This window comes from Tachysurus fulvidraco, chromosome 10, assembly GCF_022655615.1.
Source record: "Tachysurus fulvidraco isolate hzauxx_2018 chromosome 10, HZAU_PFXX_2.0, whole genome shotgun sequence".
Taxonomy (NCBI): Eukaryota; Metazoa; Chordata; class Actinopteri; order Siluriformes; family Bagridae; genus Tachysurus; species Tachysurus fulvidraco.
Window position 1 is genome coordinate 18,308,628 of NC_062527.1, and position 12,227 is coordinate 18,320,854.

General features: G+C 39.3%; 1 protein-coding gene and 1 long non-coding RNA gene across 2 annotated transcripts; both read left to right on the forward strand.

The window, feature by feature from the left end:
• Positions 1-942: 942 nt before the first annotated feature.
• LOC125145721 lies at positions 943-7,820 on the forward strand. The gene is made up of 3 exons (XR_007144162.1): positions 943-1,064; positions 6,425-6,751; positions 6,970-7,820. It is a non-coding gene; the product is annotated as an uncharacterized LOC125145721 (long non-coding RNA).
• A 692-nt stretch (positions 7,821-8,512) lies between these two features.
• On the forward strand, positions 8,513-10,045 carry atp5if1a (ATP synthase inhibitory factor subunit 1a). Its single transcript, XM_027165095.2, has 3 exons — positions 8,513-8,736; positions 9,342-9,454; positions 9,779-10,045. Exons 1-3 carry the CDS (start codon positions 8,668-8,670, stop codon positions 9,918-9,920), a joined length of 324 nt encoding a protein of 107 aa, XP_027020896.1. The 5' UTR covers positions 8,513-8,667; the 3' UTR covers positions 9,921-10,045.
• Positions 10,046-12,227: the final 2,182 nt, after the last annotated feature.

Below are 12,227 nucleotides of genomic sequence, written 5' to 3' on the forward strand. Positions count from 1 at the left end.
AAGCAAGACATGTCTGTTGGGTCAGAAAGGAACCCAGAGTTACTTCTAAGCAACTTAAAGCCTCTTTCATTTTGGCTTATGTTAATGTTAATGAGTCTGCCATCAGGTGAACACTGAACAGCTTTGGTGTGCTAGGCAGAGTAAGCCGCTACTCTCCAAAAAGAACATTGCTAGCCCATGAAGATCATGTGGACAAGCCAGAGGACTATTGAAAAAAAAAAGATTCACAAACTTTCAAGCGACACTGTACATACCATACACATTTTATTATACTTTTATGATAATAACAAAGATATTCATTATACAGTATACCTCTGGTCCTCTAATTTGATGGGACGTGCAGTGTTCCATGAGATTTCACTATTTGTATCACTCCACTTATCTGTGTTCGCCACATAAATTTCAAATACAATCAATAGTATTTTCCACAGAAACAGTTGCTACAGTAGTGTTAGTGACATAATGTGTACATATGACAAATCATACATGTTTTTCAGAAATATAACTAGAATAAGGAGCCACTCTCAGTGCTGGTCCCAAGCCTGTATAAAACGAGAGGGTTGCTTCAGGAAGGGTATCCGGTGTAAAACCGGTGGAAAATCAAATATGCAGATCAGATGAACAATAACAACAACATAACTAGAGGAAGACACCTATGTATGACTTGATGAAGTTAGTGACATTTACACATTTACTTACTGACTTTGTGGCATGTTGCGTGTCCCATTAATAGTTTTGTATCATTTTTAGAGAATTGATAAACAAGGCATCGCATTCTAGCCAAAGCAACGTGATCACGTGCTTGTGAGTTTAACATTGCTATAACTTTTGCAAACCACAAGATGCCACTGTTTTTGATAGTAGTAGTTTTCAATAGATTAGATCCCAGCAAATCAGTGACAAGCCTCAAAGCTTCTCAAGCCTTGGTCCTCCCATTACTATGACATGGTCAAAATACCAGTAATGAGATGTAGCGTCAAAACCAGAAGACAAGTTGAGATGAACCTGAGATAAAGTTGAGACAGAACAACTACCCAAGGAAACAACAGCTCCGAACTTCCAAGGTAGAAAGCACAAATTGCAAGGCATCACAATGTGTCTATGAGTCTGTTGCCATGTCCCAAACAAAAGTATGTTGTAACATGTAGTAGAGTGCATAATTTTAGTGCATAGTCTAATGAATTGAATTGGAACTCGTTGTGATTTGTCACCGAATACTAAAAGAATCAGTGTTTTTAAATGAATCATTCTAGCTCAATTCTATGACTCATATTTTTTGTTCACATCCCGTCCGTGTAAAACATATTGACAGCTTTTCACAGACTTCATGTCATTGGTTGGACATATTGAACAAATATGCACCTTAATATGAGACTTAGTGTTGAGACTAAATGAGACTGAAGGAAGTAAATGAACGATATGAACAAACTAAGACTTGACATTCAAGAAATAACAGAACGAATGAGCACTTTGAAGATGTTTGTATCTGTGCAAAAAGCAGAAGAATTAAAAGCAGGCTGTGAAGGTAAATATAACTGGTTGGATGTACTGAACATATCTGCATCTTACTTTGTGTCTGAACAAGAGTGGTAGACCTACTGATTCTAAACAAACTCAAAATTGTTGTTTTGTGAACAAAGTGAACAAAGTGGGTGAATGACTGAGGATCTGCTGACTCAGCATCTGTTGATGTTCTTTGTTCAGTTGAATAAAATGCAGAGCAATTTGGATGAGAGGAACAGTATTTTTCAGTACTGTGTTTTTCATATTATAGACCACTATACCTGAAGTTGCCTTTTTTGTTTACTATTGTATCATTGAAAAATACTCATTTACTACACACATGCAAAACCACTCTCTCAAAATGAGCCTGCAATGATTGGCTGTCTTTCGAGAAAATAATCTGTGTCTTGCAAACTTGCTGTTTTTAAACGATTGTACTAAATGAATGCGATAAAGACTTACTATCAATAATATCTGTATTGCTTCATGAAGTAATTTACATGAAAAGAATCGGTGAATTAAATTCAGTGAACTGATCGTTTTGGTGAACCAATACTGAATCAATGAGATGAATCAAAATTTCTACCTTTTAAAATGAGGCAGGAAATGAATTTTAAGAAATCATTTAAATTTCAGGGTAGGGTGCCCTCTAGGGACCTGGAGCAGATATACCCAGGGGAGGTGCAGTACAGTACAGTATTATTGGAAAATAATCAGTAACAGTAACACATTTTTGTTACACATTTGGGCTGCATCATAACATCCCATTATCAGTTATTTTCCCAAAGCTTCACACTACATTGTGTTTTTTGCTTTACCTTTGTGCCTGTGATGATGAATGGGCATTTTTCGCAGGCAGGTCATGCACATGCATTATGAGTGCATTTATCAGTTTTGTGTCTTATAGCTGCACCTTCCATTGACTAAAAATGGAGATTTGCCTTTTTACATTCAGCAGATATTGTTGTGCAAAATTGTGAGCATTCAGCACACTTGTATGGGTTTGTAAAGAAACCGCTGGCTCTCAGACGCACTCAGTAACCTCACCTTTTCATTGCACTGCTGCCAGCGGTTGCCAGGAGACCATTTCCAATGGCAACTGCCGAAGTGGAACACCAAGAGCAGTGGAGGGAGAAAAGGAGGACACAGCCAACCGGAAGCCCATATAAGAGCGTGGAAGCACTTTAGAGTTCTGCACAACTGGAGGTTGTGTTTCTTAACTTTAGCTGTTCAGCACACATACTTCATGTGCAATACAGTAAATCATACATTATGCAACAGACCAAATTCGCCTCGGCTAAATTACATCTAGTTACTACGACCTTTTGTGACCTTGCACTTCCATTCTACTTCTTGATGACTAACCGACATCCTAAAAAGCAGAAACGGTAAAAGCACCCTTCTTACATCATTTCTCTACATTTATAGCTCTGCCCTAACCTACTGTATTATTTGCTTGTTTAATGTCACAGCTAGCAGATTTCAAAGGCACTTCAATCCAGGAACCCTATCAAACATTATGTTTTCATGATTATAATTAATATGCATTTCTGTTGCAGTGCTAATGTGGACCTCTCCTGAAAACGAATCGTTTTTACCTCCATGTTTTATCTTCGTGAGTCATTGCTTTCCACAATCCACTTTCATCAGGACTCGGCAGGGCATCGTTTCGCTCATTATACCTACTGTGCCAGAATGAAACTTGAATGCCTTTTTTTTTTAAATGCACAGTCTTGAATTAACATTTATGCTGGTTACATAAGTGTGTGTTTAAATTTTTTTGCTGACTGAAAACATTTTACGTGCACAGGAAAGTTTGGTAGGTTTGTGAAAGTGTTTTTCCTTGTACCTCGTTGCAAGCTAGAAAACTGCCCAGGACGGGGCTTTGTGTCAAGAGTTTTATTGAGTAGATGATAAAATGATAAACTAACAGAAATAAAACACTACAAATGTTGGAAAAAAAAAAGAAAAAAAAACAGTAGAAAAGTAACAAGCATGCCCAGGGTTGCCAGATTTGTAGGGTTTATTGGGCAGTTTGGAAAAAAGGAAGTCTGTGATTAGAAAACGTTTTTTGGGAATGTTTTGAAGAAGTTTCCATCATGGTGAACTACATCATGGTGTACTACATCATGGTGAACTACATCATGGTAAACTAGTTTTCTATGCAGTAGGAAAGTAGAGAAGGAAGCAGTGTCTCACATTTCCCTATACCTGGACTTTTGGGATAGTTTTAGATCCTTTTTGTGCAGTTTTTGACATGTACCTGGGTTGGACATTTTGCAAACACCTGGCAACTCTGTACACAGCTGAAGTGGTGTTTAGAACTGCACAAAAGACAAAAACAGAAACAAACCTGAGCTCAAAATCAGTCCTGAGTGGAGGATTTCATATGTGTGTGTGTGTGTGTGTGTGTGTGTGTGTGTGTGTGTGTGTGTGTGTGTGTGTGTGTGTGTGTGTGTGTGTATGTACTCACTTATCTCTGCAAAAATCTGAGTATGATTTTGTTGTGTTTTGTGGATTTATGACTACATCCTGCCCCCTGCTGGTCAGACTACACCACAACAGCCAGTACACACTTCAAATCTGGATATTTCTTTTGATATAGAAGCATCTTCAAAGGGTTAAATTTGACATGACTGCCCTCAGGTGATTCACAGTTGCCAGGAAGTGACTGATTCATGATCCAAAAAACAATCTGCAGTTCTATTTATGGTTCTACTTCTGCATATGGCGTGTAATTGATGTGTAATCAGAATCCACAGGATGATACAGGAGTGCTAATGAAATTGTTAGCCCTAGTTTCCATGTGTTGCACACTAGTCATGATAGAAAAGTTGAACATTTTCTTAGATGAAAGTTTGATCACTTTTATAGCAAATCTCCAGTCTCAGGTCCCTGGGAGCTCAGGATTGTGTCATTTCCTCCAGCTTGATTCTAAATTGCCTCTAGGTGTGTACTGTATGTGTATAAGGGTGAGGGTGCGTACGTGTGTGTGTAAAACAAACAAATAAACAAATAAATAAAGAATTTTTTACTTTGACTGTAACTGAAAAATTTCAAGTAAAACAGATTTAAAAGCCTGAAAATGGCACAAAGAAACAGTAAGGAGGTTTAAAGAAGCAGTAATAATAATAATAATAATAATAATAATAATAATAATAATAATAATAATAATAATAATAATAATAATGGGGGGGGGCACGGTGGCTCACACCTCCAGGGTCGGGGTTCGATTCCCGCCTCCACCTTGTGTGTGGAGTTTGCATGTTCTCCCTGTGCCTTGGGGGTTTCCTCCGGGTACTCCGGTTTCCTCCCCCGGTCCAAAGACATGCATGGTAGGTTGATTGGAATCTCTAGAAAATTGTCCATATTGTGTGTTTATGAGAGTGTGTGTGTGCCCTGCGATGGGTTGGCACTCTGTCCAGGGTGTATCCTGCCTCGATGCCGATGACGCCTGAGATAGGCACAGGCTCCCCGTGACCCGAGGTAGTTCGGATAAAGCGGTAGAAAATGAATGAATGAATAATAATAAATAGTGTACTTTATCATTACACTGTATTATTTTTTTTATTATTATTTATAATTATTTTTGCTGTGTGTGTGTGTGTGTGTGTGTGTGTGTGTGTGTGTGTGTGTGTGTGTGTGTGTGTGTGTGTGTGAGTGATACTGAAAGTGTGTCATACTTCTTAGACAAACAAAACAATAACCAAAATTTCTCATTGTTTGTTGTCTTTTATGTTGCTAATGATCTGTTTCTCAGAACAACGTAATATCTCTAAAGGCTTGTTGATTAAAAAAAAAAGCATAAGAAAGATGAACTGCCTCCAGGCTCTCTGACAGTTAGTTATAATGATAGTTAATATTCCTGTAATTCTGGTTGAAACGTCAATGGCAGTTAGAGTGTAGGAAGGTCAGGGTGTAAGAAAGGGTCCAGGTTCCCCTTCACAATTATCACTGCAGAAAAGAAAGACGTGAATGTCACGGCAGAAATATGCTGGTCCCTGAGGAGAAGGTATGAATCACATACTGTGAGTCAGTATGAATCATTTCAATCAGTCATCTAAAGTCAGCCTTTTTCGCAATAGCAATGCAGAGCAAACCGCTCTATGCTTTGTACTTTGCCTGAGTTTTCTCCGTCTTCTGTGGGGAAAAGGAGAAAGGCTCAGATAACCAATTAGCCACAGTGAGATGTAAACCTGCATACCTATGGGTGCAAGGTGGCAGGATGGATTTCACATTTCAGCCCATCTGAAATATTTTCCTTTTCCAAATGTATTACTCATGGATGGTTAACATAACACACATATAGCACATCTCATTGTAGAAATTGAATGAACATCATAACCGTGTCAACGTTTTTAACATAATGTACAGTGTGCTTGGGCTGTAATGATGTTCATAAAAGGTCAACAGAGTCATCAAGTTTCATCATACATCCTCAAATACGAAAATGGATACACCCTTTAATTTGGTTAACATGGTGAGAAAGAAGGAGAAGCCTGCATTTATCTCATTTACATTCACTCTCACACTTTCTACCGCTTATCCAAACTACCTCGGGTCACAGGGAGTCATCTCAGGCGTCATCGGGCATCAAGGCAGGATACACCCTAGATGGAGTGCCAACCCATCGCAGGGCACACACACACACACAATTTTCTAGAGATACCAATCAACCTACCATGCATGTATTTGTACCGGGGGAGGAAACCGGAGTACGCGGAGGAAACCCCCGAGACACGGGGAGAACATGCAAACTCCGCACACACAAGGCGGAGGCGGGAATCGAACCCCAACCCTGGAGGTGTGAGGCAAACGTGCTAACCACTAAGCCACATTCACATTTACATTTATTTACATGTTACGTCCCGTATTGTTTTCTCTCTCTCTTTCCCCCTTTATTCACTGTCCCGCCTTGCAGGTCCTGTGATTGGACGATTCAGCCGCCAGTCATCATTCCATGAACCACTCCAGGAACCAATCCGGTGTTATTGGCCAGGTATAAAGACCCGGATGTGACAGCGCGGGAGAGGGGGCGTTGACTTACCTGGTTGTTTGCTCACCTGCGTTTGCTTATCTGTTGTTGTTTTGCCTTGGTTTATTCCTAATTCTGTGTTTAGTTATTGTGTGTTAAGTGGTTCGCTTTGTGAACTGTTCTATACAGTTATCGAGGTCTATGCTGTGACTCGACTTTCACTTTAACGGTGCCTATTCCATTCCTTCTCCGATACATAGTGATTGGGACCAGGTTAGTTTGTCACGTGACTTACATTTCATCACGCAGAGTGAAATTGTTTAGACACACTAGGTTATGAGCGGATGCCAATCCTTGTATTTCTGTTATTAGGCAGCGTAGTTAGTGGCGTTCTATGCTGAAGGTGTCGCTTTCCTGTTTTCTTTAGTTAGTTAAGTATTCGTACCTGAGATTTAGTTGATGTGTTTTGTTTTATTGAGTTTTTTTCTTAGCAGGACGACAGTGATGGACAGTGATCCTTCTGATCAGTGTTAAGATGTATCAAAAAGCCTGACAAATTGGATAAAGTTTCAGAATTAGCTAATCTAACAGATAACAAAGGGGGATCAAACTCCGAACTTTCGGCGTTATCTTGTTCCACCACTGATGAACCTCTGTCACATGCGACCCCTACAGGACAGACAGCACGGCCTCTCTTCTCCTGGAGTGACTCCTTGTTATCTCTGGTATGGTAGGCTTTCAACATATTAATATGACATACCCGTTTCTGGCGTTTTCTGTCTGGTGTACACAATACATAATCTGTCTCTCCCCTCCTCTCCAAGATCTCATAAGGCCCCGAAAAACGTGCAGTTAATGCAGACCCCGGAACAGGAAGTAGAAGATGTACATCTTACAAGCGAGAAAATATGAGCAAAGAAAAAATACCTGGACACTGGCATCTGTGTCCAGTGTTTAGTTTGCTACTTGTTCATTAACATTTATGTGCTGAGTCTGGAAAGAAGTGTACAACTGTAGCATGAGAACGTCACTGTATATAGATGATTAAAGTACTCTGTGTGCATGACTGGAAACCTGAAACAATTTCTCAATTATTAAACCAATAAATCAATAAATTCTTCAGGTCAGCAAAGTAATCTAGCCACAGTTGCAAGCCAGTGACTTCTGTGCAGGTCCCAAGCCAGATAACTACAGAGAGCAGTGTCAGGAAGGGCATCCAGCGTAAAACATGCCAAATTGAAACATGCAAATTGTCAGTGTGAGTGTGGAAAAGAGGTAAAGAGTCAAGTGCAGGCGGGTTTGAATTGGTGGAGAAAAGTGTCGGGAGTGTTAAGACAGTAGTGAGACTAGCTCTGCTATATGGGTTAGAGACTGTAGCAGTGAGGAAAAGACACCAGGCAGAGATGGAGGTAGCAGAGATGAGGATGTTAAGTTTCTCTTTAGGAGTGATGAGGATGTTGAGACTCTCTTTTGGAGCGATGAGGATGTTGAGGTTCTCTTTAGGAGTGATGAGGATGTTGAGGTTCTCTTTAGGAGTGATGATGTTGAGGTTCTCTTTAGGAGTGATGATGATGTTGTGGTTCTCTTTAGGAGTGATGAGGATGTTGTGGTTCTCTTTAGGAGTGATGATGATGTTGTGGTTCTCTTTAGGAGTGATGAGGATGTTGAGGTTCTCTTTAGGAGTGATGAGGATGTTGTGGTTCTCTTTAGGAGTGATGATGATGTTGAGGTTCTCTTTAGGAGTGATGAGGATGGACAGGATTAGGGACGAGCACATCAGAGGGACAGCTCAGGTTGGCTGTATTAGGGACAAGGACAGAGAGACTAGATTGAGATAGTTTGGACATGTACAGATGATGGAGATTGTTATATTGGTAGAAGGATGTTGGGGGAGATTTATCAATGTGTTGAAAGAAGACATGAAGTTAATTGTTGCGAGAGAAGAGGGTGATGAGGATGGAGTTAACAGATGATTCACTTTGGCGACCCCCAACGGGAAAAGCCGAAAGTAGAGGAAAGTCTGTTGTAATTCAACACACGACCACCAGATGGCATCAGGTTGACACTGTTTGCGCGCTGTGACGTCGCTGCCTGAGAAAGTTCATAGGTGCGCCTGAGTAGTTCCGTGTTTAGACCATAGATACAAGGGCACTGAATCCGCTACAGGGCAATTCGCTGTTGGGAAAAACATGGCGCGGTTGTTGAGGAGCAGTTTAAGGACTTATTTCACGTCTCAGATCCGCATGGGCTCGGACCAGGTATCTGCGTTTGTGTGCGGTTTATTTTGTCGTCTGTGTTTATTTTTTTGTTTTTTGCTTTTAATCCGGGCGCCATTTTGGATTTGTCCCAATTGGATATGTAGTGAACTTTTATAAGGAGAAGATGGAAGTGTTTCATGCCACATATACAGGGCACGTGTGTAGGAAATACGTGTCTGTTTCGTTGTAGAAAGTAAAACTGCTAACATGTCTGTTTGTCTCTTTTGTATAGACACAATATGGTGCATTGTGAAATCTGCTAGTAAACAGACTTGCGGTATTAGGAGTGTTAGTGCAGGTGAAACTACGGTGGCCTGTAAGGGAATAATAAGGGAAGCCTCGAGGCTGCTTCAACACGTGTGTGTGTCTGTGTGTGTGTGTTTGTGTTTGTTTGTGTTTGTGTTTGTTTGTGTGTATGTGTGTGTGTGTGTACATACATACGTGTGTGCACGTGTGTGTGTGTTGGGTCACTGTAGATAAATGCATGGGACCAAGATTGCAAACCAGAGTTTAGTATGAATTAATATTGTCATCATTATTGTATAATGTGTGTGTGTGTGTGTGTGTGTGTGTGTGTGTGTGTGTGTGTGTGTGTGTGAGCGCAGCTGGGTGAATTGGGGAAAGGTGCAGGTAAAGGTGGAGGAGGTGGTGGCTCTATCAGGGAAGCTGGAGGAGCCTTTGGGAAGAAAGAGGCAGCTGATGAGGAGCGTTACTTCAGGTATGTGAGTGAGTGGGGGGACACAAGACAAGGCTTTTTGTGACACTATTTATCGCCTTTTATTTCTTTACAATAAGGGATAATTTAACAGCTTTTGATTATTACTTTCCTAAATATTTCCTTATCCAGAGAGATTTCACTCCATAAGTATCAGCATTATGTGATGTTTGTTTATTGTTATTTATTAATATTACACTCCTAAAATGTTATGTCATTGTTAGGGTTCATCTTTATTATACAACATTTGATAAGGACTACTAAAGACATTTTAGTATTGGATTGTTGAGTCACTCTCTGTGTGTGTGTGTGTTTGTGTGTATGTAGGCAAAAGGAGAAGGAGCAGCTGGCCACTCTGAAGCAGCACCACCAGGATGAGATCGAGCACCATAAGAAAGAGATCGAGCGTCTACAGCGTGAGATCGACCGTCACAAGGGCAAAATCCGCAAACTCAAACATGATGACTGAGCTGGAACCAGTGACGCGTTTGTTTGTCGTTTCTACCCGAAGTGACCTGACGCCTGCTCCGAGAAGCAGCACTTTACACTCTGTAATCTCTTAGTGCAGCCATGAATAAAGATATTAGGATATTTTCCAACTGGTTAAAGACTCCTTACTTGATGCTGCTTTGTTATGTTTGTTGGGGAGAAATTAAAAGGTGAATCCAGTCAGCTTCAGCTTTTTAATGTTAGATTCCTAATTCATTGCATCAAGCCTCAAAAGATTAGGAAGTGATTTTTCCCAGAGGAAAATCGCAAAAGGAAAATAACTATACTGCTCTTTCTGCTGACCAGGTGGAACGGTTCAAACTAATAATGATGTAAATGTGCAATATGTTCAAAATGTTGACTCAGTTTGATCACTTTATACTATGTACCTATTCATGGATAGCCACTAAGTCAAAACATGTCAGTGAACACAATCAGAACAACTGATACCAAGCATGACCTTTCAATTAGTGTTTTCTACTTTTTAAACCTTCAAATGATCCAAATCATGATCTAAATTCCACAGTGAAGAACTAAAACAAAAGAATAGAGAAAATGTCAAAGGTCAATTCAAATTTTATTTTTTATTTTTCCAGGAAGTCTCATTGAGATTAAAATCTCTTTTACAAGAGAGACCTGGCCAAGGTAGCAGCCATCCAGTTTGACAACATATTAAAATACAACAAGTACAAAAATAAAAAGAAATATTAAAACATAGGATCCTCTCAACAAAAACAATCACATGCATTCATTACCACTTTCTTTATGATGCTTTTAAATTCACCAATAGACACCAATTTCTCTAATTTTAAATCTTTTTGCAAATTCTTCCATGCCAAAGGTCCAAAATAGGAAAATGCAGTTTTCCCCAGTTCAGTAAAAACTCTAGGTACATTTAAAATCAAACACTTTGAAGAGCACAACTGGTAACTGCCAGAACTAACACAAAGAAGAGTACAAAGATATGCTGGAAGTTTACCTAGCATTGCTTTATAAATAAAAATGTACCAATGCTGTTTTATTCGTATAGTTAGTGATGTCCAACCAACCAACTCATAAAGAATGCAATGATGAGTAAGGGATTTTGAATTTGTAATAAAGCGTAAAGAAGCATAGTAAACTGAATCAAGACGTCTTAGAATGGAAGAGGCTGCATGCATGTATAATATATCCCCATAATCAATCACACTTAGGAAGGTAGCCTCAACAAGTTTCTTTTTAGCATGAAATGAAAAATTAGATTTATTTCTAAAATAAAACCCAATTTTTACTTTGAGTTTTCTGATTAGATTAAAAATATGTACATTAAACAAAAGCTGAATGCCCAAGTATTTATATGAAGATACCCTTTCAATACTTTTACCATCAGATGTATAGACGCTAAGATGCTCAAGTACTTGTGAATGAGCCTTTGAAAATATCATAAACTTTGTTTTCTGTGAATTTAAAACCAATTTTAAGCTCTCAAAAGCACTCTGTAATGACTGAAATGCAATTTGAAGTTCTTGCACTGCCTGTGTTACGGACGGAGCAAGTGTATAAATAATAGTATCATCAGCATAAAAGTGTTTTTTTGCTTGAATGTCATTACCCAGGTCATTTATATAAATAGAAAACAAAATAGGACCCAACATAGACCCCTGGGGGACCCCTTTAGATATATTAAGAAAATCAGATTTTTGACTCTCTACATGAACACACTGAGACTGATCCGACAAATAATTTCCAAACCATTTCACCGTCCCAGGTTCAAAACATGCACTTCTAAGTTTGTTCAGTAGCAATTCATGATCCACTGAATCAAACGCCTTGGATAAGTCAACAAACAAGGCAGCGCAGTGCTGTTTTCTGTCCAGGGCACCAATAAGGTCATTTATCACCACCGAAGTAGCAGTAATGGTGCTATGGGCAGTTCTAAAACCAGATTGCAAAGAGTTTAAAATATTATTGTCAAATAAAAACTCTTTTAACTGTATGTTTACCTGAGATTCAAGGATCTTAGCCAAAATTGAAAGTTTAGAGATTGGACAGTAGTTGTTCATGTCTGAGGGATCACCATCTTTAAATAATGGTAGAACATAAGCAGCTTTCCAAACTTTAGGTATAGAATGTGACAAAAGACTCAGATTAAAAACACAAGTTACTGACTCTGCTATAACATCCGCCGCCACTTTTAAAATATAAGGATCTAGGTTATCTGGGCCTACAGATGTTTTGTGGTCAATGCTCTTCAAAGCTGTGCAAACTTGACTTACTGAAACAGGATTTAGAACAAACACATCAAAAT

What these genes read in the sequence shown, in the direction of transcription:
- atp5if1a (XM_027165095.2), top strand. Translation starts at nt 8,668, where the DNA reads ATGGCGCGGTTGTTGAGGAGCAGTTTAAGGACTTATTTCACGTCTCAG. An exon ending in TCCGCATGGGCTCGGACCAG is followed by an intron (nt 8,737 to 9,341) that starts GTATCTGCGTTT and finishes GTGTGAGCGCAG; the next exon opens with CTGGGTGAATTGGGGAAAGG. An exon ending in GATGAGGAGCGTTACTTCAG is followed by an intron (nt 9,455 to 9,778) that starts GTATGTGAGTGA and finishes GTGTGTATGTAG; the next exon opens with GCAAAAGGAGAAGGAGCAGC.